Source organism: Helianthus annuus, chromosome 14 (assembly GCF_002127325.2).
Source record: "Helianthus annuus cultivar XRQ/B chromosome 14, HanXRQr2.0-SUNRISE, whole genome shotgun sequence".
Classification (NCBI taxonomy): domain Eukaryota; kingdom Viridiplantae; phylum Streptophyta; class Magnoliopsida; order Asterales; family Asteraceae; genus Helianthus; species Helianthus annuus.
Window position 1 is genome coordinate 5,736,753 of NC_035446.2, and position 25,760 is coordinate 5,762,512.

General features: G+C 35.4%; 1 protein-coding gene across 1 annotated transcript; it reads left to right on the forward strand.

Annotated features, from left to right (window-relative positions):
* The first annotated feature begins 526 nt into the window (after window positions 1-526).
* On the forward strand, window positions 527-24,146 carry LOC110907950 (NPC intracellular cholesterol transporter 1). Its single transcript, XM_022152859.2, has 39 exons — window positions 527-711; window positions 3,304-3,377; window positions 3,455-3,554; window positions 3,642-3,749; window positions 3,860-3,976; window positions 4,717-4,867; window positions 4,942-5,189; window positions 5,977-6,165; window positions 6,734-6,810; window positions 6,892-7,009; window positions 7,651-7,734; window positions 7,860-7,955; window positions 8,093-8,194; window positions 9,018-9,086; window positions 9,906-10,001; window positions 10,068-10,175; window positions 10,590-10,703; window positions 10,845-10,928; window positions 11,829-11,957; window positions 12,038-12,236; window positions 12,973-13,116; window positions 13,216-13,259; window positions 13,340-13,423; window positions 13,896-13,964; window positions 14,042-14,118; window positions 14,224-14,293; window positions 14,395-14,544; window positions 14,624-14,689; window positions 20,734-20,878; window positions 21,501-21,565; window positions 21,631-21,696; window positions 22,515-22,608; window positions 22,693-22,729; window positions 22,840-22,897; window positions 22,982-23,092; window positions 23,172-23,239; window positions 23,352-23,418; window positions 23,751-23,819; window positions 23,921-24,146. The coding sequence occupies exons 1-39, from the start codon at window positions 655-657 to the stop codon at window positions 24,008-24,010; spliced, it is 3,894 nt and encodes a 1,297-aa protein (XP_022008551.1). The 5' UTR covers window positions 527-654; the 3' UTR covers window positions 24,011-24,146.
* Window positions 24,147-25,760: the final 1,614 nt, after the last annotated feature.

Sequence of the window (25,760 nt, forward strand, 5' to 3'; positions counted from 1 at the left end):
GATCGGGTTCTGAATCATTGATTGATGATGAAAATCGCACTATAATGTAGTGATTATTGAGATACAAAGTGAAGAAATAGTTGAAGATGGTGGGTTTTGAAAATGGTGGGTTTTTGAATTTACTGGGTTTTGAAAAAGGAAGAAGAAGAAGTTGGATTGACTAAAATACCCTTTCTCTTTATTTTAAAATTTACCACATGTCATAATCTTATGGCTTCCTATCCTTTTTAGCGAAAATTAACTTCCTATTTGATCTTTTCCCTACAGGTTATTTGCCAAAGTATTGAACAAAAGATGTGAAAAAAGAACACTCTAGAAGTTGTTTTTTTTTTTTTTAATGCGGGTGTTTTTTTAGAGAAAAAACTACCAAAACCTTCCTAATCCTAAAAAAAACGCCCCAAAACCCTCCTGCTCCTTTGTAATTTCACATCCCGTGAAAGACCACCTGGCCCCTTGTGCTTAAATGACATAAACACCCCTCACCATCCAAATGATAAAACCTATTTAAATAATCCAACTCGAGTGAAGTCATAATGCTTTCAACTTAAATTCAGTGCGATAAATTCTTCAAAGCTGTCTCTCTCTCTCACACACACCCCAACGTCTATTCATCTGGTCACCAAAACTCCACAAATTAACGCTAACGGCGAAACGATGAAGAAGACTTCTTCTTTCAAGCTCCAGCTTTTAACGGCGTTTGCATGTTTTCAGGCATGTTAATTTCTTCTTTAAATCATCACATCAATGTCGAATTCTCCTCTGTTTTGATTCATTTTGTTGTATTAATTGAGATTTTAGTTTCCTTTTTTTATGAAATTGTTGGTGAGTTGTTTACTCCTTTTGTTAATGGATAGCTAGCTGCATATTCGTTGGAAGCGGTTTGATTTTCCGATTAATTTGAGTGAATGATTGAAGTAAAATTGTTTTAGATATGAATATAAATAAATATTGATTTTCCGGAGTGAATGATTGAAGTAAAATTGTTTTAAATATGAATATAAATAAATAAACAGAATATATTCATTTTCTTGTTAATGTTATGAAGGTTAGAGCATTCACATCCAAATAATCAAATTATGTGTGTGGTGTTTTTTAAATATAAAAGTATAAAAAGTGGTTGTGAGTGGAGGAGAGAGAAAATGTTACTGTTCATCTGTGTATTTTGGGGGACACTGTTCACCCCCTATAATTTTTAATATATTTTGAAAGTGGTTGTGGGTGAAGGAGAGAGAAAAGGTAATGATAAAGGTATAAAAAATATTATTTAATTGAAAAGGAGAGAGAAAATGTAGTGTTTTTTAGTGTAATTTAGGGTGAAAATATGGTGAAGTGGACATACATTCCACCAAATCCTCTGGTGGTTGTAAGTTGTAACTAGATGTGAACGGAGGAAAGAAAAAAACATTACTGTTATAAAAAATATTATTTAATCCTATGACGGTCCTTACTGTTCACTCTTTGTAATTTTTTAATATATTTTGAATTTGAATTAAAAGTGGATGGAGGGAAGCAACCACTCTATTCCTGTGGGTAGAGGTGAGGCTGTCAACATCTTACCCCTACCTTTGGTTTGCTATTGAGTATGATGATGATAATTCCTCTGCTTTTAAATTTGGTCCTACCAGATAACCTTGTTTTGAAGGAAATAATACATTGATATAATTTCTATTTATCGAGCCGGGGGTCTCACTGGAAGCAGCCTCTCTATTCCTACGGGTAGAGGTAAGACTGTCTACATCTTACCCTCCTCAGACCCTACCGCTAGCTTTGCTATTGGTGGGATTTACTGAGTATGATGATGATGATAATATAATTTCTATTTAATTTTTTGTTTTTTCTTCCTGTTTAAAATGAAAATTAGGTAGGTGGTTCATGTAGTTTTGTCTGGTTTGCCGGATTCAGGAGAACATGGTTTAACTGATAAAGATAATATAGTCTAAACTTAATGATAGTTTTTCAATATCAAAAAATATAACTAATAATTAATATGTACTAGTGTACATATTTATGACCAGAATTTTATTACCTCCATTATCTTTTTTTTTTTTTGAAAATCATTTAAAGGTGCCAATTTTTGAACTTGAGAATAAAATCTCTGATTTTCAAAATATGATGGTGAACCTGATTGTATCATCTTCCATGTGAATGGCGCATGAGTTTAATTATTATTATTTTTTTTTTATAATTTTCAAGTCAATCTGCATTTATAATTCTTGATCGAATTATATTGATTCTGATATGGGTGTATGGACCTCTATGATAACTTCATTTTCCACATGATTTGTGATTTTCTAAAACATTTTTTTTTATTATTGTTATTATTATCCATCTTTTTATTTAGAGAATGATTACTTAAAGATCACTCCATCTATTATTTAGAGAATGATTACCCATTATTTTCTAAAATTAATTATATAAAATCAAATGTTCTCTTTGCAAAAAAGAAATAAAAATAAAAATAAAAATCATGTGATGTGTTCGTGACCCACATTCCATATTGTTTAGTACATTTGATAAGCATAGGAAGTGACAGAAAATGTCATTAGGCTGACTTGAATACGTAAATTGTTCTTTATAATTTATGTCTCATTCTGTATTTATTTGAGTATTATGTGCCAGATGACATGACAATGTTAACTGTGTTTTCGGGTCTACCAAAATAATGATGCATGAAAGAAATTGCAACACACACACACAAAAAAAAAAAAAAAAAAAAAAAAAAAAAAAAAAAAAAACCGGCCCACAGATTGAGGATCCTATACATTAATCCAGAAGTGTGAGAATTGTATTATAACATTATATAACACCATATAAACACCGTATAACAATATGTAACACCATATAACACCATATAACACTATGTAGCACTATATAACACTATATAACAAATATAACACTGTAGTTTGTCTAATAGCATGTCTATGATAGATGTATAGTGTTATATATTGTTATATAGTGTCATATAGTGTTACATAGTGTTATATGGTGTTACATATTGTTATACGGTGTTTATATGGTGTTATATAGTGTTAATATAGTGTTATAATACACTTCTCACACTTCTGGATTAATGTACAGGATCCCTACCCCCGGCCCACATTTTAATTACGGGCCAGATTTTGAGTTCGGGCCTTTTTCAAAAAAAAAAAGATGTTCAAATAATCAAGTTTACTTGTTGATATATTTGATCATTTCATCTTATTTTACCATTACAATATACAACTCTGAAGTGATTTTCTTGATTTCATATCTAATCATTTCTATCCGTGATAATCAAGTTTACTTGTCGATATATACTTGCAGATCTTGTTTATATCTCTAGGCAATGCAGAAAGGTCCGAAACACGAATACTTTTGACATCCAATGGCACATTGAGGTGCATATTTCTTCAACTGTACATCAAAACAATTTCGTTTTTCTTTAACGAATCTAATTAATTTACATTTTCTTAAGGGAAAAACATGGTGAAAACTATTGTGCAATGTATGATATATGTGGATCTCGGAGTGATGGGAAAGTATTAAACTGTCCTTTTGGCTCTCCGTCTGTAAAGGTACATAACTTTTAATCATCCTTAATAAAATATAAAAATATAAAATCTGATCTCACTAGCTATCGTATATTATTGCCTGTTTTACAGCCAGATGACTTGTTATCTGCTAAGATCCAAAGTTTGTGTCCAACCATTTCGGGATCCATATGTTGTACAGAGACTCAATTCGATACATTGCGTTCACAAGTCCAACAAGTAAAGATATTTTGCATGTATTACAAGTTTCAAACGTATGAATCATTATAAGTCAACTCCAGGACTTGACTTTATTACAATATATTTGTTATGTTGTTTTTTTCTTGCAGGCCATACCTTTTTTAGTTGGATGTCCGGCATGCTTAAGAAATTTTTTGAATCTTTTTTGTGAGCTTACATGCTCTCCGAATCAAAGCCAGTTCATCAACGTGACGTCTATTTCTCAGGTATAGATTTATTTTTGGTGACTGTGAAAACCTGTAAGTAGGACTGTAAATGAACCGAACCGAACTTGTTTGTGTTCGTTCGTTAAGAATCTAAATGTGTTCACGAACTGTTCATGAACACTTATCGAACAAGATTTTAGAGTTCGTGTTTGTTCATTAAGGAAATAAATGTGTTCGTGTTCGTTCGTTAGTTTAAGGTAACGAACACAAACAAGCGTTCATTAACAAAACCTCAAGGCTGGGATTAGTGAAGGTTGTGATCCCTAAATTGTTAAAAGGTATGTAATATATAATACACTAATATTTATCAACTATATTATTAGTGGGAATTTGGAAGCATTTAAATAAAATAAAAAAACTTATAAAAACCTAACGAACATGAATGAACACGTTATCAAACGTTCACGAACATAAATGAACGAACGCGGTCTCTGTTCATGTTTGTTCATTTAACTAAACGAGCGAAATTTCTTGTTTGTGTTTGTTCATTTAACTAAACGAACTTCCCGCCAAACAGTTCAGGAACTGTTCGTTGAACGTTTGGTTCATTTGCAACACTACTTGTAAGTGAAAACATATGGCCCCACCAATACCCTGCTAACCAGCGGGACCATGTATAGCGCAACTTACACTAGGCATGTGCCCTTGAGATATAGTCCTTGTTACCCGTATGCCTGTTCTTTTCACTTTGTTCAAGCAAAAAATATTTTCCATTTATCTTTTTCAATATTTGCTTTCAGATAAAGAATAATTCGACCGTGGGGGGGATTGACTACTATATAACCGACACCTTTGGAGAGGGTTTATTTAATTCTTGTAAAGATGTAAAGTTTGGTACCGCGAATTCTAAGGCTATTGATTTTGTTGGAAATGGTGCTAAGAATTTCAAAGGTAGTTTTTTTTGTACAAATGTATGCATTCAGAATTTATATATAAATACATGATTGTATATTTTTTTGTGGCAGAGTTGTTTGCTTTCATTGGTCAAGAAGCAGCCCCTAAGTTACCAGGGTCACCCTACGCAATAAATTTTCGGTCGGATGCTGATGTGTCGACAGGAATGAAGCCGATGAATGTCAGTACTTATTCATGTGGTGACACATCACTAGGTTGTTCTTGTGGTGACTGTCCTTCCTCTCCTGTTTGTTCCGGTTCTGCCCCTCAACCACTTCATGAAAACGGTTCTTGCTCAGTGAGGATCGGCTCTCTTCAGGTTGACTATAAAACATCCAATTATCAGATTATTACAATTTCAAATAACTTAAGCACATCCAGACACCATCTTAACCCGTAGTTATTAATAGCGTTCATAGCGAGCGTTATAGCAAATAGCGTAGCGAAGTGCCCATTCACTGTATCTGATTTTGGCACCTCCATAACGAGTAAATAGCGGAGTTTCAATTTTTTTCGTTTTTAAAATAATAGCGATAAAATATACGTTATACAATAGTTGGATTTTAGTTTTTTTTTTTTTTTTTTTTTTGTTAAATATACGTATAGAAACACCGTCTTTGGATATAACATACATATAAAATATTTCTAAAATTTTCTTCTAGTGTAGTGGAATTTCAAGTTTTCTGTTTTAATATAAATTTTTGTTTTAATATAAATAGAAATAAAATATACGTTACAAAATAGCTGGATTTTAGTTTTTTTGTTAAATATACGTATAGAAACACCGTATTTGGAATTTTGGATATAATATACATATAAAATATTTCTAAAATTTTCTTCTAGTGTATCCCTAAACATAAAATAGTGCCAGCTATTTCATCGCTATCACTACGTAGCGTATACATTGCTTGTCGCTATCGTCCACTATTTGCACTTAATAATTATGTCTTAACCGCACATTTTATTACAGGGGGTTATCTAAATCTGAGTATTGCATGAATACCACACAATCACTTCAAAAACACATATCTAAACACACCCTAAAATGTATGAAGGGTATCATCCTTCTACTATACATTTAACGATACAGTTTTAATTATCTGCAGGCAAAATGCATTGAGTTTTCATTAGCAATAGTGTATATTTTGTTAGCCTCCTTGTTTCTTTGGTGGGGTTTGTTTTATAAACGAAAAGAAAGGAGTCCAACCTTGAGACCTAAAGCATCCACGAATGTGACTAATGGCGGTCCGGTACAGCTGGTCCATGGGATAAAAGATGAGAACATTTCCATGCAGGTACATACTAATTTTGTAAATTTGTACAAATATATTTTCTTTATTTTATTTTCACATTATTAATAATATAGCATTTGAGGTGATAAATTCACTGTAGCTAATGTCAAATCAGCATTGGCACTTACAGCCCCTTAGCTTTCTAAAAACTTTGTAAAATGTCATTTTGACCGCCCTCAAGTTTTCGGTTGATCAAATATAATACATTTTCATTAGGCGGTACAAATTCGAATTATTATATATTTCGACGCCGCCACAATGCGCAGTACCATTCTTTAACTTAAAAAACACTATTTTCTTACGCGCGTATTTTTAAGTACATTTTGGTATAAATGCAAGTTGGTTTACGTTTTGACATAATTTTTTCTCGGTAATGAGTCAGGTCAAATATAATACGTTTTCGTACTTATATTTATGTGTGTTTACAGTTGGTCTACGTTTTGAGGTAAATTTTGTTTGGAAACATGTCGGATCAAATATTTGACAGTACAAATTCGAGTTACTTTAAGTTTTGACGCCGCCACAATTAAGGAATAATTACATAACACACTTTAAAAGTTTAAATATTTAGATGTTGCAGGATACCCCTCATATCACAAGTGGGGTTCAGCTTTCGGTCGTGCAAGGATTGATGGCGAAAAAGTTCAGGTCAGAGGTCCTACAGTCAAAGCTAAATCGCTACGCATCGTATGAAACGTTACTGTCTTGATAAATATTTTAAATTTTCAGGCTATATGGAACATGGGTTGCTAGACATCCAATTCTTGTACTGTGTTTATCACTGGCTGTTGTTATCCTTCTTGGTTTAGGCCTAATCCGTTTTAAAGTAGAGACACGACCCGAGAAGGTATGCACAAAGTCCTTATTAAAGTTTTTCGAACTGATTTCCACCATATTGGTTTTATGTTGGGGTGTGAATTTCTGACACGACCCAAAAACATGACGCGAACCTAACACGAAATTTGCAGGTTTGGGTTTAGTCTAAACGGGTATGGGTCAGTTTCAGGTTGAACCCGCGAACCCGTTTAACTAAAAGGGTCACGTTAGGGTCAACCCGGTCGGGTTGGCGTGCTGACCCGTTTAACCCATTTATATTATATTATAATTTCTTACAATTCTTACAATATGTTTTAGGTCATAAATTAAATAGGGTGTGTATTTTATGTCATAACTATAACTTAAAAAGAGAAATTGACATAAGATTTTATAATTTAAATGTGATTGTATTATATACACTTGTGTTTTTTAGTAAATTTTAATTTTAATATATTAATTTGCGGAAAAAAATAAATAAATTTGGGTTGAACGGGTCGTGTTCAGGTCAACCCAGGATTATTCGGGTTGTTTTCAGATTCATATGTATGACACGGTTTCGGGTCTGGTCGGGTTCGGGGTTGAACCCGCCAACCTGTGAACACGATCCGTTTAGCACCCCTAGTTTTATGGATTTCCAATTGTATTCGTCTCTTTGAACATGTGTTATTGCAGCTTTGGGTAGGCCATGGGAGTCGAGCTGCCGAAGAAAAAAAATACTTTGACAGCCACCTGGCACCCTTTTACAGAATTGAGCAGGTGAGGTAACCTGAAACCATGATCTGAAATGTGAAATCTACTAATTGCTTTTTTGACAATGTAGTGGTTTTTTTTTTTTTTTTTTTTAAATTTGTTATTTAACAGAAGTTGATTACGTTTTACAGCTCATATTGGCAACCAAACCTCGTGGTTCACATGAGAAACCACCAACTATCGTCACGGATGAAAATATCAACTTGCTTTTTGAAATACAAGCAAAGGTAATTGTAACAACCTAGACAAATCCCGCATTGGCCATGGACAGACGAGATCATGAGTTCGTAAGGAACACCTGATCTTAAACGTCATCAACGTGTTTATTTAATCTATAAATCTTTTTTTTTTGTCATGAAAATAGGTAGATGGAATTCGAGCAAATTACGCTGGGTCGTTGGTTTCTTTGACAGACATATGCATGAAACCTCTCGGGGAGGCTTGTGCCACACAAAGTATACTACAGGTAGTCTTATAGTAATTACTAATAGGGGTGAGCAAAAACCGAATCGTTAACCGAAACTGACGAAACCGAACCAAAATTAACCGAAAACCGAAATAGCCGAAAGTCGGTTATCAGTTATTTTGTGTACCCTCGGTTAACCGAAATTAGGTTTTTTTTAGGTTTTTGGGGGTGTGGGTAGGCTTTTTTAGTTTTTTTTTGGGGGGGGGGGTTAGGTTTTTTTAGGTTTTTTTGGGGGGGGGGGGGGTTTAGGTTTTTTGGGGGGTGGGGGGTTTAGGTTTTTTTTGGGGGTGGGGGGAGTGGTTAGGTTTTTTTAGGTATATTTGTAGAGTAACTTTGATAGTTATTGATAATTACAAAAATGCCACCTTGTCTTTTTGAGTTTTCCTTCAATTTGTATGTTTAGTATGTTAAGATTATTTGTACAAGAACTTTACCCTACATCTATTTCATGTATTTCTAATTAAAAATTTAGTCCAAGTTTGGTTTTGGTTATTAACCCAAATTAACCGAATCGAACTGAAAACCGACAAATTAACCGAATAAACCGAACCAATGGGTTAATAAAATAGATTAACCGATGACTTTGGTTACGGTTTCAGTTAAGGCTAATAACCGAACCGACGTGCACACCCCTAATTACTAACAAAAGCATTAGTAGCCTTATTGTGTAGTTTTGACCCAAAGTAAGTCATGGAAGAAAGTTTTCCAAATATCTTTTGGTATTTTTCAATTATTTTCCAAGATATACTTAATAATTGGCTTCGTTTCGTTTATTAATAGTTGATTAGTGTCTGACAATTTCTCTTGGCTATTTATGTTGTAGTATTTCAAGATGGACCCTAAGAACCTCGTGGACTTTGGGGGCGTTGACCATGCGGAATACTGCTTTCAGGTACAAATACACGATATATCTCCATTGCTCTTCTTTGACCAGATCGACTGCCTCAAATTGACAAGTAAAAGAATTGAGTTAATTACACAGATAGTCCTTGTGGTTTATTGAAAGTAACACCTTTGAGTACTAACTTTTCTTTTTGTAATAAGTTAGTATTAATGCTAACTGCCGTTAAATTTTCTTTTAAATCTGTGTAAAATGACTAAAATACCCTTATATAATTAGAGGGACCATTTATATACTCTTATTTTGAATTTTCAAAGTCTTTATTTATAAACTTTGACCTTACATAATTTTGTTTGTGTTAGATAATACTTGATGAAAGTTATATGATTTGAGTGTGTTTTACAAGTGTTTCTATCAGGTTAATTTTCATCAAGTTTTGTATAACACAAAAAATATATAATTAAAGTCAAAGTTTATAAATAAAGACTTTGAAAATTCAAAATATGACACTTTTAATGGGACGGAGGTAGTAATATTCTATATTTTAATATGAGAGGCCATTTGTGTATTACACAAAAAACATTACTCCTTAACCCACCGTTGCAACTTGCAACCCGCACAACCCACCGGCCACCACCACACCACTTGTTGTCGACTTCTTTCAATAAACCACGAGGACTATTAGTGTAATGAACTCAAAAGAATTAGATAAACTGCATTCAACAATTAGTTTGGTTATAGTTATACTACTATAACAATGTAACATTATGTTTTGTTACGTTTTTTTACTTGTTTTAAGTTTTTTATTGGCATCTATGATGAAAAATTTAAGCCCTCTGAAATTTGTCACTTGTATGTTTCATATTTTAGCATTACAGTTCTGATGTGAATTGTATGAGCGCGTTCAAAGGCCCACTAGAACCAAGCACAACGTTAGGAGGTTTCTCCGGTAACAATTACTCTGAGGTAATTCTATGATCTGTTTTATTATTACAAATACACATAGTGACTATAATGATGATTTAAAGACAGGCGTCTGCATTTATTGTAACTTATCCCGTGAACAACGCAATCGATAAGGAAAGCAACGAAACTAAAAAAGCAGTGGCTTGGGAGAAGGCCTTCATTAAGTTAGTGGAGGTTTGTCTTTCTCTTTTTCTGTAAATTCAAGTTAAATAATAAAAGTATTGTATATTAATTGTGTATAGTAATATACACATTCACTTCTAACTTTTGGTAATTGACAACTTTGACCCTCCAACCTTTTCTACTTAATAACTTGACACGTCCTTTTGTTTAAATTACTTTTACGACTTTACACCGCAATGTGCGACACATTATCATGCTTTTTTTTATCTATGCCAAACCAAGTTAATGGCACGAACGTAACATGTGTAACAAAGTAAAGAACGTGTAATGTCACGCACAAACACCACACATTATGTCATCATTGTTACGCGTGTAACAAAGTCACAAACAAGATTTTGCCGCTGCAGCACGCGGCACAGGTCAAGATTCTAGTAGACTTTAAAATCTGACTAATCTTTGTAACAGGATGAGCTCCTGCCAATGGTGAAATCCAAGAATTTGACACTATCATATTCATCTGAAAGCTCCATCGAAGAAGAACTGAAGAGAGAAAGTAATGCAGATGCTATAACAGTTTTGGTGAGTATGGTTTTTATATATACATATATATATATATATGTGTGTGTGTTTTATAATCAAATATAAACACTGTTAAATTGTTAGTTTATAGGCACCTTTTATAATTGGTTTAATTCCGCTAACTATTTTTTTATTTTTCAGATAAGCTACCTTGTGATGTTTGCTTATATATCATTAACATTGGGTGACACTCCTCGCTTCTCGTTTTTTTATATTTCGACCAAGGTATTAATATATTTAAGATAAATTCTATTATATTATAAAAATTAGATTTAACTGTAAAGTAAATTCCTTTTTGAGTCCCTGAGTTTTGTTAGCTTTAACTACTTGAGTCCAAAATAAAAATTTTTAACTATCTGAGAACCTAGTTTTTCAATCTGTAACTATTTGAGTCCAAATTTGTAACGCCATCCAATAAGTCAGGTAAGTACAAGGGTACTTTAGTCATTTTACACCTAGGTACAACCCTTTAATGCATAAGGTACTTAGACCACCCGTAGTGGGGCGTGATTTTTAAAAAAAATTGCAAAATAACGCCCCAAAACGCCCGGAACCCATTACATGGGGCGTTTTAGAGCGTTTTTTTTGAAAAAAATTTGATTAAGCGTTATGTTTAAAACGCCTTGCCCCAATCCTCTTCTCCAATCATCTTCCATCTCATTTATATGTTATCCAATAAGAATTTTTTGAGGTTTTTTTTTATTTAATTATTTTACATCTCATTTAACATAATACCCCACATCCCCACTACACCCATTTTGTAAAAACGCCCAATAATGCCCCTTGCTGACTGGGCTGCCACATGGCGCAAAACGCCCCATGGTGGGGGCATTATATTGTTTAACCACTACACATGGTCTTACAAAATACTTTTACCTAGTTTATGTATTATTTATTTTATTTTTATTTTGTTTTTAAATGATAGGGCATTTTACTCTTTTCACAAAAAGTTAACAGACTTGGCTAACGACGTTACAAATTTGGACTCAAATAGTTACAGATTGAAAAATCAGATGCTCAGATAGTTAATAATTTTGATTTTGGACTCAAGTAGGTAAAACTATCAGAAATCAAGAACTCAAAAAGGAATTTACGTTTAACTATATAATCACTTTTCTATTTAAGGTGTTGCTCGGGCTTTCGGGGGTGGTACTTGTGATGCTTTCCGTTATTGCATCGGTCGGTTTTTTCAGTGCGATTGGAGTAAAATCTACACTCATTATAATGGAAGTCATCCCTTTTCTCGTTTTGGCTGTAAGTTTTATCCTCTTGTTTCTGTATAAAGTACAGTTGACCGTTAGCCGAAAAGTCAACCCTGGCTAAATTGGAAACAGGTGGGGGTAGACAATATGTGCATTCTGGTACATGCGGTTAAACGGCAGCAGGTGGAATTACCTTTGGAAGGCCGGATAAGTAACGCGCTTGCAGAAGTGGGACCGTCTATAACTCTAGCTAGTTTATCGGAGGTTTTAGCGTTTGCCGTTGGAAGTTTTATTCCTATGCCAGCATGTCGCGTGTTTTCTATGTTTGCAGGTCCGCCATGAAATTTTATGTTGTTAGCTGAGTGTACACGGGACAATTTCGATCAGTTTCCCGTAAAAAGATTCGGGTCGAAAGTCATTTGAAGCTACTCACATGCACGAGACCTGTTAAAACACTCTTTAACACCTGGCAATCACAACCCCTTGTTGAGCTGAACAAAGTTTGACCTAGGGGTGCAAACGAGCCGAGCTACTCGAGTTCGGCTCGAAAAAGCTCGAACGAGCCGAGCTTAAATGAGCTCGAGCCTGAGCCTAAAAACAAGCGAGTTTGGTAAACGAGCCCGAGCCTCAACTTATCGAGCTCGAGCCGGCTGACAAGCCTAAACAAGCCCACTGTTTATTTAGTTTTTTATTAATATATTAAATATATACTTTAATAATAATGATAATTACTATTTATAAAATTATTTAAAATAACAATTATATATAAAATAATAAATATAATTAATATAAATTAAATAAAAAATAATAAACGAGCCGAGCTCGAGCTTTCATAAGTTAAACGAGCTCGAGCCTAGTCAAGCTCGGCTCGGCTGCACCCCTAGTTTGACGTGAATCCGCTTTGACCCGCTCCGCCGTTTTGCCAAGCTTTCGCTCTGTTAAAAATTATTTAGATTATTGTTATTGTCAAACTAGTTGTGTAATCATGTGAACGCTTTAATTGTTTTTAAAATAAAAAAGGTATAGCACATGTTCTTCTTTAACTTTGGTTTACGTATATATTTCAGCACTGGCTATTCTGTTGGACTTCCTTCTGCAAGTTACTGCTTTTGTAGCTTTAATTGCTTTAGATTTTCGACGAGCCGAGGACCACAGGGTTGATTGTTTTCCATGTATTAAAATTCCCAATTCACATGCTGATACCGATCAAGGTTTGTAAAATTCAGTTTTACGATAATTAATCGCATTATTCTTTTTATTTAATTTAGTCTGCATAGTAATAAAGGTATCTAAGATCCTTGCCATTGTAGGTAGTGATCAAAGAAGATCAGGATTACTTACTCGATATATGAAGGTAATAACACATTTTTCTGTCATTGATAAGATATTACTTTGTTGTGTAGTAATATTAATTAAAGTTTATGCTATTTTCAGGAGGTTCATGCACCCATACTAGGTGTATGGTGGGTCAAATTAGTAGTTATTTCTGTGTTTGCTGCATTATCATTGGCCAGCATCGTAAGTTATTTCATTCGAGTATTTTATCGGTACTTAGAGAACTTTTATCTCTCTCATTATACATCTCTCTCTCTCTCTCTATATATATATATATATATATAAGATAGAGATCAAGAGAAGAAACCTTTGAGTTGTGAGAATCTCAAGAACTCCTACTTCCCGTGCGATTTTTGCCACCATTATCCGAACGGTGTCTTTTACGCCATTTGCATTACTGTAAAAAAGCTACTTACATCACGGTGTTTTGCGCATTTACCCCTAAAGGTGTTTTTATGCTAGTGTAAATCAACACATACTATTTTTTATTTATTTATTTATTTTTTTTTTTTTTTGAAAAGTTGATCTTTTTAGGATTTTTGGTAAAAAAGATAATTTGAAAAAGCCTTTTTTTGGCCGAGTTCTCTAAGTTCTCACAACTAAGGAAGTTTCCATATATCTGTTTTTAATCTATTTCCATGTTAATTTTTACAAGGCATTATGTACAAGGATTCAACCTGGTTTGGAGCAACAAATAGTTCTGCCTCGAGACTCGTATCTTCAGGTATAAACTTTTGAAACATCTTTTTTATAAATATATCAAACAGTTAATCATATTAAGTCTTGTCATTTCTGCTGCAGGGTTATTTCAATAATGTCTCCGAGTATCTCAGAATTGGCCCGCCTCTATATTTTGTCGTAAAAAACTATAATTACAGGTATCCTGGATTTTATTTATTTATTTTTAAATTTTTTTTGCACACTTGAAACTTTCTCAGTTAATCTATGACATTGTTAACTTCTGTAAACTTCTGTTTTTCCAGTTCAGAATCGAGGCAGACAAATCAGTTGTGCTCCATCAACAATTGTGATTCAAACTCCCTTTTAAATGAGGTACGTCGGTGTTAATTAGTCACTCTTAGAGACTACTTATTTGTTATCATAGGATGTTGAAATAATAAATACAAAGAGTGATTGGAATTATTTACATGCAGATATCAAAAGCATCTCTGGTCCCTAAATCCAGTTACATTGCTAAACCCGCTGCTTCATGGCTTGACGATTTTCTTGTTTGGGTATCTCCGGAAGCTTTTGGCTGCTGCAGGAAGTTCACTAATCAAACTTATTGTCCTCCTGATGATCAGGTTAAACTACTTCCATATGTGCATGCAATAAATGAAGTTACGTAGTAACAATATTAAAATCTTGTTATCATTTTTTCAGCCTCCTTGTTGTACTTCGAGTGATGGTTCCTGTAGCGTAAATGGAGTTTGCAAAGACTGTGCTACGGTAACTACTACATATTTCCTACCCCGTTTGTATTATTTTATTTAGAGTAAAATGCCATTTTCGTCTATGAGGTTTGGCCAGTTTTGCGACTTTAGTCCAAAGGTTTGTTTTTTCGCATCTGGATCCAAAAGGTTTGAAATCTTTCCATTTTCATCCAGCTCGTTAACTCCGTTCATTTTTCTCGGTTAAGTCGGGGGTATTTTTGTCATTTTTGTTAACTTAAAGGCAATTCGGTCTTTTTTGAAAACCGGTTAATCTCTTAACACCATGATTAGTTAGATAGATAGTTTAAAGTTAGTTAATTAGCGGTTACAAAGTATAGGGGCCGAAATTGACAAGATGGAAGATTATAACCACCATCACTTATCGAAAAGGTGTGTCCCTCACACACACCCTCTCGGATCGACACAAGGAAAGGAAGAAGAAGACACACCGGTTCGGATTGAATGGCTGGAAATCAACATACCCTTTCAAGATCAAATCTCAACCACACAATCCAAGAGACGTACCTTTTCACGAAGAGTCGCGTCTATTCACTCGTACCCGTAGGAAACTATAAATAGGGATAGTTAGATTCATTTGTTGTTGTTCATTACATTCGATTCTAGTTATTCAATTTGTATATACTCACATTCATACATTTCGGTTATATACAAGTTCGATTATTGTTTATTATTCAAGTTTGTTATCACGCTCGTTAGAGATCAAGATCCAAGTTCGGGCCAACAAATTGGTATCAGAGCATCAGGCTCTAGGCGTGGGAATCGCAAGGCATCGCAGGGAATTCGCGATCAGGTTTCAATTTCGTTTTAAATTCGCAAAGTTTCATTTCAGAGTTTTTATTTTCGGTTCTAGGAAAGTCGGTTGAACCGAACGGTTAGGAATCTAGGGTTCGTTTGCTTGATTCCGGGGTTATAGTGCGAATTAGATTGATTTGGTTGTTTTGGTTATTACACGATTCGGATAATCGGGGTTGTTAAGATATATTGAAACCAAAAGGAAAGTTTAGCAAAAGTGAAGATTATTCGACAGGAAGAAATGTCAGGAGCAACCGGGCAAAATCCGATAAATGGAAATTCTCTTTCCCAGTTTCAGTGTCCGATTCTGAAACCAACAAACTATACGGTTTGGGCTATTCGTATCAAGACGATTCTTGAAGCGAATGGTTTGTGGGAAACGATTGAACCGGCAGAAAATGCAACGGTAGACGCTAAGAAAGATAAGTCTACAATTGCATATCTGTTTCAAGCAATACCAGAAGACGTTGTATTGCAAGTTGCAAGTTGTAAAACCGCAAAAGAGATTTGGGAAAATCTAAAGATTAGACACGTTGGCGTAGATCGGGTACAAAAGGCGCGTATGCACACGCTAATGTCAGAATTTGAAATGTTGCAAATGAGGGATGACGACACTATTGATTCGTTCACCGCAAAGATTAATAGTATCGTTACCCGAGCAACAGAAGTAGGATCGACTATGAGTCAATCGACTCTAGTACGCAAACTCTTAAATGGCGTACCAGATAGGTTTACTCAAATCGTTGCCTCTATGGAACAATACTCCGATCTAGAAACTATGACGCTACAAGAAGCGGTCGGAAGACTAAAGACGTATGAAGAACGTCTCAAGTTAAAGAAAGGAAACCAAGGAGAAAGCCAAGATAGGCTTATGTTTACACATCAGGATAACAACAGAGGAAGGCAATCTGGAAACCGCGGTCGTGGTAGATTTAACCAGACGCGTGGAAATTGGCGAAACAACGGAAATAGGCAAAGTCCCAGAAACGAAGGATCTACATCTAGATCTAGAAATGGAAATTCTAGAAATTGGAGGAAGTTTGCGAGAACCGACCTAAGTAAGATCCAATGCTTTAAGTGTCAAAAGTTTGGACACTACAAGAAGGACTGTTCTGAGAAAGACGAAGTGCAAGAACATTCAAACCTCGTCGAGGAAGACGAAGCGCCCGTATTACTGATGACAATACAAGATGAAAATGTCAAAGAGAAGGCTCTGCTAAACGAGGAACATATAAAACCGACAAGTTATGCCTCAGAAAATGAAAATCTATGGTACTTAGACAACGGGGCGAGCAACCACATGACAGGAGTGCGAAGTCACTTCAAGGAATTAGATGAAACTGTGACAGGGCAAGTACGATTCGGTGATGGGTCACACGTAGAAATAAAAGGCAAAGGTTCAATACTACTGGAATGTCTGAATCAAGAACAAAAGATTGTTTCACAAGTATACTACATTCCAAGTCTGAAGACCAATATATTGAGCCTCGGACAACTTACAGAAATCGGTTGCAAAGTGGTTATGGACGGAGATCTACTTACTATCCGAGATCGAAATAGAAAGCTACTAATGCGAGTCAAGAGAATGAAGAACAGGCTGTACAAAGTCAAATTGAAAACGGGAAAACCAATCTGCTTACTATCAAAGACCGAAGATACAGCATGGTTATGGCACGCAAGGTTAGGCCATTTACACTTCGACGCTATTAAGGAAATGACTCGTAAGAACTTGGTACATGGAGTTCCCCAAATAAGTCATGCTAGTCAAGTCTGTGACGCATGCTTATTAGGAAAGCATAGTAGGGCACCATTTCCAAATCAGGCAAAGTTCAGATCTTTAAAACCTCTGGACTTAGTTTATGGAGATTTGTGTGGTCCTATAACTCCACCAACACATGCTGGGAAGAAGTATATATTCTTACTTGTAGACGACTGTACTCGCTACATGTGGGCGTATTTACTAACTTCCAAGGATCAAGCATTCGAAACATTTAAGGAGTTCAAAGAAAAGGTTGAAAAGGAAGCGCAGACCAAGTTAAAGATGCTAAGGACGGATAGAGGAGGTGAATTCACATCGGCTGAATTCAACAAGTATTGCAAAACCAACGGCATAGCAAGACAGCTTACAGCACCATACTCCCCACAGCAAAATGGAGTAGTAGAAAGGCGAAACAGGACGATGTTATCCACTACTCGCAGTATGCTAAAGGCAATGAACATGCCACAGAACTTTTGGGGTGAAGCAATACGACACGCGATATACGTACTAAACAGGGTTCCGACAAAAGCCCTGGTGAACAAGACACCATATGAAGCACTAAAAGGAAGGAAGCCAAATTTAGAACACTTGAAAGTTTTTGGCTGCACTGCTTACGCTAAGGTACTACCACTTCAACAAAAGAAGTTAGATGATAGAAGCGCACCTATGGTATACCTTGGAATAGAAGAAGGATCAAAGGCGTACAGATTATATGATCCAGCAAAGAACAAGATATGTGTCAGTAGAGATGTAAAGTTCATGGAAGGTCAACCATGGAACTGGAATAGTTATATGGAAACGGTAGATTCAGGGAATCCCGAATGGACTAACTTTGTCATTCAAGAAGATGACATACCACCAGAGTTAGAAGAAAATGAACCAAGTAGTCCAGGCAGTAGCGGGCCACATCATGACGACTCAGGAGTAGATCAGACAGAGGAACAAGACTCCTATGTAACCCCGCCAGCACAGTCAAACAATCAGAACTCAGCAGGAAGCTCAAGCAGTTTATCAAGTGTAGGTCCATCTACCTCTGAAAGTACAACGGAGAGTATTAGTGACACTCCAGTAAGACTAAGAAGTCTCGAAGACCTGTATGAAGAGACAGAAGAAATACAACTAGATCCACATGAATTATTACTCGCAGAAGGAGAACCAAGGAATTACAAGGAAGCATCTAGTGACAGAAAGTGGATTGAAGCAATGAAGGCTGAGTTAGACTCAATAAACAAGAATAACACTTGGAAGTTGACGGAACTGCCAAGTGGTCACAAAGCAATAGGTTTAAAGTGGGTATTCAAGACTAAGAAAGATGCAAACGGAAATATTGTCAGACACAAAGCAAGGCTAGTTGCAAAGGGATATGTTCAGCAACACGGAATAGACTTTGACGAAGTCTTTGCACCAGTAGCACGTATGGAAACAGTACGACTAATGTTGGCTTTAGCAGCATATCAAGGTTGGGAGGTACATCATCTAGATGTGAAATCTGCATTCTTACACGGAGACCTCAAGGAGGAAGTCTATGTATCACAACCAGAAGGATTTATAAAGCCAGGAAATGAAGGAAAGGTTTACAGACTATCAAAAGCACTGTATGGATTGAGACAAGCACCAAGAGCTTGGAATACGAAGTTAGATCAAACCCTAAAGTCACTTAACTTCAAGAAGTGTACTTTAGAGAACGCAATCTATACAAGAACAAGTAAAGCCTCTACACTAATAGTTGGAGTCTATGTTGATGACTTGATAGTCACTGGAACATCAAAGAAGGAAATAGACATCTTCAAATCTCAGATGAAGAACAAATTTGATATGAGCGATCTAGGATTGCTAGCATATTATCTGGGAATCGAAGTAATTCAAACAGGGGGTGAGATAGGCATCAAGCAGACAGGATATATCAACAAGATACTCAAAGACGCTGATATGTTATCCTGCAATGACACAAAGACACCCATGACTCCAGGAACTCAATTAACAAAGACTGAAGAAGGAGATCTAGTAGATGCAACACATTACAGAAGCCTGATAGGTTCTCTCAGGTACTTATTGCATACAAGACCAGATCTATGTTACCCAGTTAGTCTACTTAGTAGATTCATGCAAGAACCAAAGGAGCAACACCTGAAAGCAGTAAAGCAAATACTACGTTACATCAAAGGAACTAAAGAGCATGGAATCATTTACAAAAGACAAGGAGGATGTAAGATCACGGGTTATAGCGACAGTAGTTTTGGAGTTAATACAGACAAAGGAAAAGGAACAACTGGTCTGGTATTCTACTTTGGAGAATCACCTATAACCTGGTGTACACAAAAACAACAAACAGTGGCACTATCATCATGCGAATCAGAATTCATGGCAGCCACTGCAGCAGCATGTCAAGCACTATGGCTTAAAAGATTGTTAAGTGAAATCACAGGCTGGAAGGAAGAGAAGATAACACTCAGAGTAGATAATGTTTCAGCAATAGCACTCATGAGAAACCCAGTCTTTCACGGAAGAAGCAAGCACATTGACACACGCTATCACTTCATAAGAGAATGCGTGGAAAACGAAGATATCAGTGTGGAGCATATAAGTGGAGAACTACAACGGGCAGATATACTAACAAAGGCACTAGCAAGGATCAAGTTTGCTACAATGAGAGAACTGCTCGGAATTCAAGACTTAAAGCAATTCATGGATGTTCGAGATTAAGGGGTGAATGAAAACCGGTTAATCTCTTAACACCATGATTAGTTAGATAGATAGTTTAAAGTTAGTTAATTAGCGGTTACAAAGTATAGGGGCCGAAATTGACAAGATGGAAGATTATAACCACCATCACTTATCGAAAAGGTGTGTCCCTCACACACACCCTCTCGGATCGACACAAGGAAAGGAAGAAGAAGAAGACACACCGGTTCGGATTGAATGGCTGGAAATCAACATACCCTTTCAAGATCAAATCTCAACCACACAATCCAAGAGACGTACCTTTTCACGAAGAGTCGCGTCTATTCACTCGTACCCGTAGGAAACTATAAATAGGGATAGTTAGATTCATTTGTTGTTGTTCATTACATTCGATTCTAGTTATTCAATTTGTATATACTCACATTCATACATTTCGGTTATATACAAGTTCGATTATTGTTTATTATTCAAGTTTGTTATCACGCTCGTTAGAGATCAAGATCCAAGTTCGGGCCAACATTTTTCACTTTATGTACAAGCATTTAGCATAATGTATAAGTATTCAACATATCCTTTTTTTAAACAAAAAAAAGTAGGTAAAAAAGACGAAATACCCCTGACTTAACGGAGAAAATTGGATGGAGTTAACAAGCTGGATGAAAATGGCAATATTTAAACCTTTTGGCTCCAGATGCGGAAAAACAAACCTTTGGACGAAATTCGCAAAATTGGCCAAACTTCAGGGATGAAAACGACATTTTACGCATCCCTCGTATATTATCTTGGCTGAAATATGTGGATGTTAGTGTTTTCGTCACTCGGATTTACAAAATGATCGCCCAACTACAACACAATTCAAGGAGAAGCTTCCGTGGTTCCTTAATGCTCTGCCTTCGGCTAACTGTGCAAAAGGTGGCCATGGGGCCTACACCAATAGTTTGGAACTTAACGGTTAGTTCAACTCCATGTAGTTATTATCGTTTCTTTAAAAGGAAAATAGTGTCATACAAATGTTTTTTTCAAAATGCGTATTTGCTTGTGCAATCTTAGGTGGCAGAATGGGCAGGTTGGGTAACAACTCAATCTTTTTCTCATTTTTTATAAAACTAGTTGGTTACCACCTATGCTTCGCAGCGGGTTTGAAACCTAGATAAAAATAAGCAATCGCTAGAGTTAAAGTTGTTTGATGTTTTAGTGAAGGGGCTAAACATGTCACTATTAAAGTTGAGGGGCTAAACATGTCACTATTAAAGTTGAGGGACTAAAGCTGTCATTATTAAAGCTGAGGGGCTAAAGCTGTCATTATTAAAGTTGAGGGGTTAAAGTTGGTTCTTATTAAATTTGAGGGGCTAAAGTTGTTTTACTTAAAGGGCTACCAGATTTGACGGGCTAAACATGTCATTATTGAAGGCAAGGGGCTAAAGTTGGTTAATGACAAAGTTGAGGGGCCAAAGTTGGTTGATGAGACAAAATAGCATATTTATAGTATATATAATTTATAAATAATTACTCACTAAATGCAATTTCAAAAACTAATTAATTACAATAATAATAATCTATACTTTGTTTGCAGGCTTTGAGGATGGTGTTATTCGAGCATCCTCCTTTCGCACATATCACACTCCCCTAAACAAGCAGGTACCAAGAAATATATTAATAATTCAACTGAGTATTAATATATGATCGAGAGTTTATTTATTTAGGTTGATTTTGTCAACTCAATGAGGGCTGCAAGAGAATTTAGCTCAAGGCTCTCCAAGTCCTTAAAGGTAATACATCACTTAAGCATGCATTGGTTATAAAATTGTTTGTATTTCAACATTTTAGCCCATTTATTTCCGAAGTGGTCGATTGGGTTGGGCTTAGGGATGTAATCGAGCCGAGTGGAGCCAAGCAAGGTTGAGCTCGAACTTAAACGAGCCAACGCGGCTCGCGTGTTTATTTAATCAAGCTGAAAACTCGAGCTCGAGCTCAGATCGGTTCGTAAAATGTTCGAGCCAAATAGAGCCGACTCGTTAATTTTTTTAAATTTTTTTTACAAATAATGGTAGCATAAAAAAATTACACATATATCTATATATATTATTTTTATTTTTCTAATATTTTAAAGACCGAAAGGCATATTAAAGTATTATACGTATAAGTTTCGTTTATTTTCTCATATTTTTATATGTTGTTGATTAATTAAACTTAAAATGTTAACACTTCAACCCCCTCCAACATATTTTTTTTATTTAATACATTTAAAATTAAAATTAGTTTATATAAAATAAGATAATTCGAGCCGGCTCGCGAGCTCCGAGCCAGGCCTAGCTCGAGCTCGGCTTGTTTACAAATCAAGCCGAGCCACGAGCTTTTTGAACACCCCTAGTTGGGCTATATCTCAAATGGGTCAAATAAACTTGGCTAAAAGAGGAATGATTCAAACTTGTTAGAATTGACCAAAGTTTTGCGGGTCAACCCAACTCTCCCTGCCTGACTCGACCCGCATTAAGATACGACCCCTCTCAGTCCTACCCGTTACCCAACCTGTCCGCCCCACCCATCTTACCATGTTTCGATTTCTAACAATTGCCTCCTTATGCAGATTGAGATTTTTCCATATTCGGTATTTTACATGTTCTTTGAGCAATATCTTGACATATGGAAGACGGCATTGATCAGTCTTGCAGTAGCTATTTGTTAGTGATTTTACATATTCTTTAAGGTAAACGGTTTCGTCTTACTTTTCAAAACCCTTAACTTACTTTCCCATGATTTTACAGGTGCCGTATTTGTTGTCTGCATGATTATTACATGCAGGTACGTTTTCGAACTCATAATCGGATTATCGTGACTTAAATGTTTGATCATAATATCTTATTTATTTCTTTTTGTTACATAGTTTCTTAAATATTTTATTTTCATTTCAGCATATGGAGCTCGGGAATCATCGTTGTTGTGTTGATGATGATTCTTGTGGATCTCCTGGTATATATTTAGTTCTTGTTGCTTTCTTTTTTTATATTTATCGGTTTATTATTCTGTTGAAATGTTTTTATTTTGATTTTGCAGGGAGTGATGGCTGTTCTGAACATCCAACTGAATGCCGTATCTGTTGTTAACCTTGTAATGTCAGTGGGTATTTCTGTCGAGTTTTGTGTACATATAACACATGCGTTTTTGGTAAGTAATTTATCAATACCAATGAATGTTACCAAGGGTAGAATGGTCATTTCTAACTGCTACTTTACTTTGCTGGCAGGTTAGTAGCGGAGATAGAGATCAGCGGACAAAGGAGGCTTTGAGTACAATGGGTGCTTCAGTTTTCAGGTTTCCCTTTTTTTTTTTTTTTTTTTGCGTTTTCTTTTCCACTCATGTGTGCACGCGTAGGGGTATTCAAAACATGAAACTGTAATATTTCTTTACGTTTTTTCTTCTGCAGCGGAATAACACTAACAAAGCTAGTGGGAGTTATCGTCCTTTGCTTCTCAAGAACCGAAATATTTGTGGTATCACTCTATTCTTGAATATTACGTGGTGACGCTTTCGACCCATTCACTTATGGGTCGATTTTAGTTGTGTATTATCTCAAACGGGTCGAAAGTTAAAAGTCCGTTTATAATGTATGCACTCCTAAATCTTTTATTTTCCTTTTTATCAACTATTCGGATTGTTACAATTTTTTTTGTAACCATAAATAACTTGATAATTATTTAAATGGACCCAGTCTGGTTCAATCCGTACTACAAATGACCCGTAACCCAATTCGCCAAACAAATTTTCTATTTTTCTACAAATATATACGTCCAAATGTATTTACAAAATGGTTTACGTTATGCAGGTTTATTACTTTCAAATGTACCTTGCCTTGGTTCTTCTTGGTTTCCTGCATGGGCTGATTTTCTTACCAGTAAGTTGTCATGAATACATTATGAAAGCTAATGGCTTATTTGGGTGATCCACTAATTTAAACGAAATGTTAACCGCAAACTACTTAAACTGTGTTTGCAGGTGGTACTAAGCATTGTTGGGCCACCTTCGAGACGAATTCTGGTTGAGCAGAAAGATGATAAGAAGTCTTCCGCTTCACCATCATCATAAGTGATATATTTGGTGCGAGTGCAACGATTGTTAAATGTATATAGTGTTACCTCAAGTTATAGATGAACACAGATGTAACTTAACTTGTAATCGCGTGTTTATCTAATTATCATAATCCACATGTGTTCTGTAACTTGTTTATGAGTTTGGTTTTCGTATCTAAGGCAATTGAATCGGGTTGTGGCCAACAGTGGTATCCTTCTGGCATGGTGTGTGTGTGTGTAACTAGGACCGATTTGGTCCGACTAGACCCGGATTGGACTGATTAGCTAAAAAATAGTTAGTTGCCAGCCGTATAATTTACCAAAGTTAGGGACCATAATCAAAATTTAAACATACCACATGGACCATACGTGTAATTTACTTAATCTTCTATGTGCACACATTTAGTAGAGTTTTTACTACTCACTCTTTGTTATCGGTCGGAGTAACATATCAAAACACGCAATCTTCTATATGCAAAATAGGTTGGGTCACCCGCAAGCGCTTTTCTTCTATGATTATAAAGAGAATGTTTAGTATTTCTTCTACAAAATTAAATATAATAAACATTTCACTTTCTTTTCCACGCGTTTGGCGCTCGCCATTGTGCCCACAAATTCAACTGTGGCGCCTGTAGCGGTGTAGGGGGCGTTATAGTGCTTAGATGGCAGAGGCACCGCATAGCTTAACAATAGTTAAAACCTAGTTTTTAAGTTGATCACATATGACTCCATTAATATATGTTCTTTTTTATGGAAATGATCAGAGCCGACTCAAAATATTGTAGGTCCAAAGCATATAGAAAAATTGAGGCTCTTTTCATACAAAATAAAAAAAAATTTGTTTTAGATCCTATTATTCATATATCATCTCTGTGTATACATAATTATATATCACAAATCTCAATATTAATAATCTTAAATCCAAGATCACCTACATATAATATGGTTTTTTTTTTAGAATTTAAGGCCCTATGAAAGTGGTGGCCCAAAGCGCTTGTTTTATTTCACTCCCCCTTGAGCCGGCCCTGGAAATGATGTTGTAATTGGTTGAACTACATGAATATGTTAATATAGTTAAATGAATTTTTTTATTTAAAAATTGTATAGATAAAGTAACATAATATCACATTTACTGAAAATTTTAGACAGTTCACCTCATGCACACACCATATGTTCTTGGAGTCGTGCTTTTAACACACAATATGGTCCCTTATTTGATGTTGAATGTGACGCATCAAGCACAAGAAGGCAATTGGTCAATTTATATTGATTTTCTATTTTCATTATATACCAAATAAAACAAAGCAAACGGGGAAACGTCATCAAATAATACTATTTGAATTCTCTTAATATTTTTAAAAACTTTAAAGCTATTTAAAACTTAGTGAACTAGTGACTTCGAACAGTTTTAAAATAGTAACTTCCTTTTTTGTTCAGTACACTTCAAAGGTGAGGCGAACCTAATCTTACGCCCAGGGCTTTAAACACAAAGAAATTTTTTCTGTTTCTCAGTATTAGGATAGGGAATATAAAAATATATTTCAAAAGAAAACAATCAAAACATGTAATAAATCATTTTATAAAGATGAAACATGAAAATGACAATCTTAATGAGTTTTTTATTATATATTTTCTTATTTAATGGATTTGGTTTTACATTTACCCAAACAGATCTATAATTAGGCTATGGAGTGTGGTGCCAATGAGCTAGTGGTGGAGTGGTAAGGGAGAGACCTTGTGTTCCAAGTGACCCAAGTTCAATTCCT

Bases quoted from the DNA above. Each gene is read 5' to 3' on its own strand.
- LOC110907950 (XM_022152859.2), top strand. From the start codon at position 655: ATGAAGAAGACTTCTTCTTTCAAGCTCCAGCTTTTAACGGCGTTTGCA. The intron at 6,811-6,891 runs GTCAGAGGTCCT...TTAAATTTTCAG, and splicing joins TTGATGGCGAAAAAGTTCAG to GCTATATGGAACATGGGTTG. The intron at 11,958-12,037 runs GTAAGTTTTATC...AATTGGAAACAG, and splicing joins TCCCTTTTCTCGTTTTGGCT to GTGGGGGTAGACAATATGTG.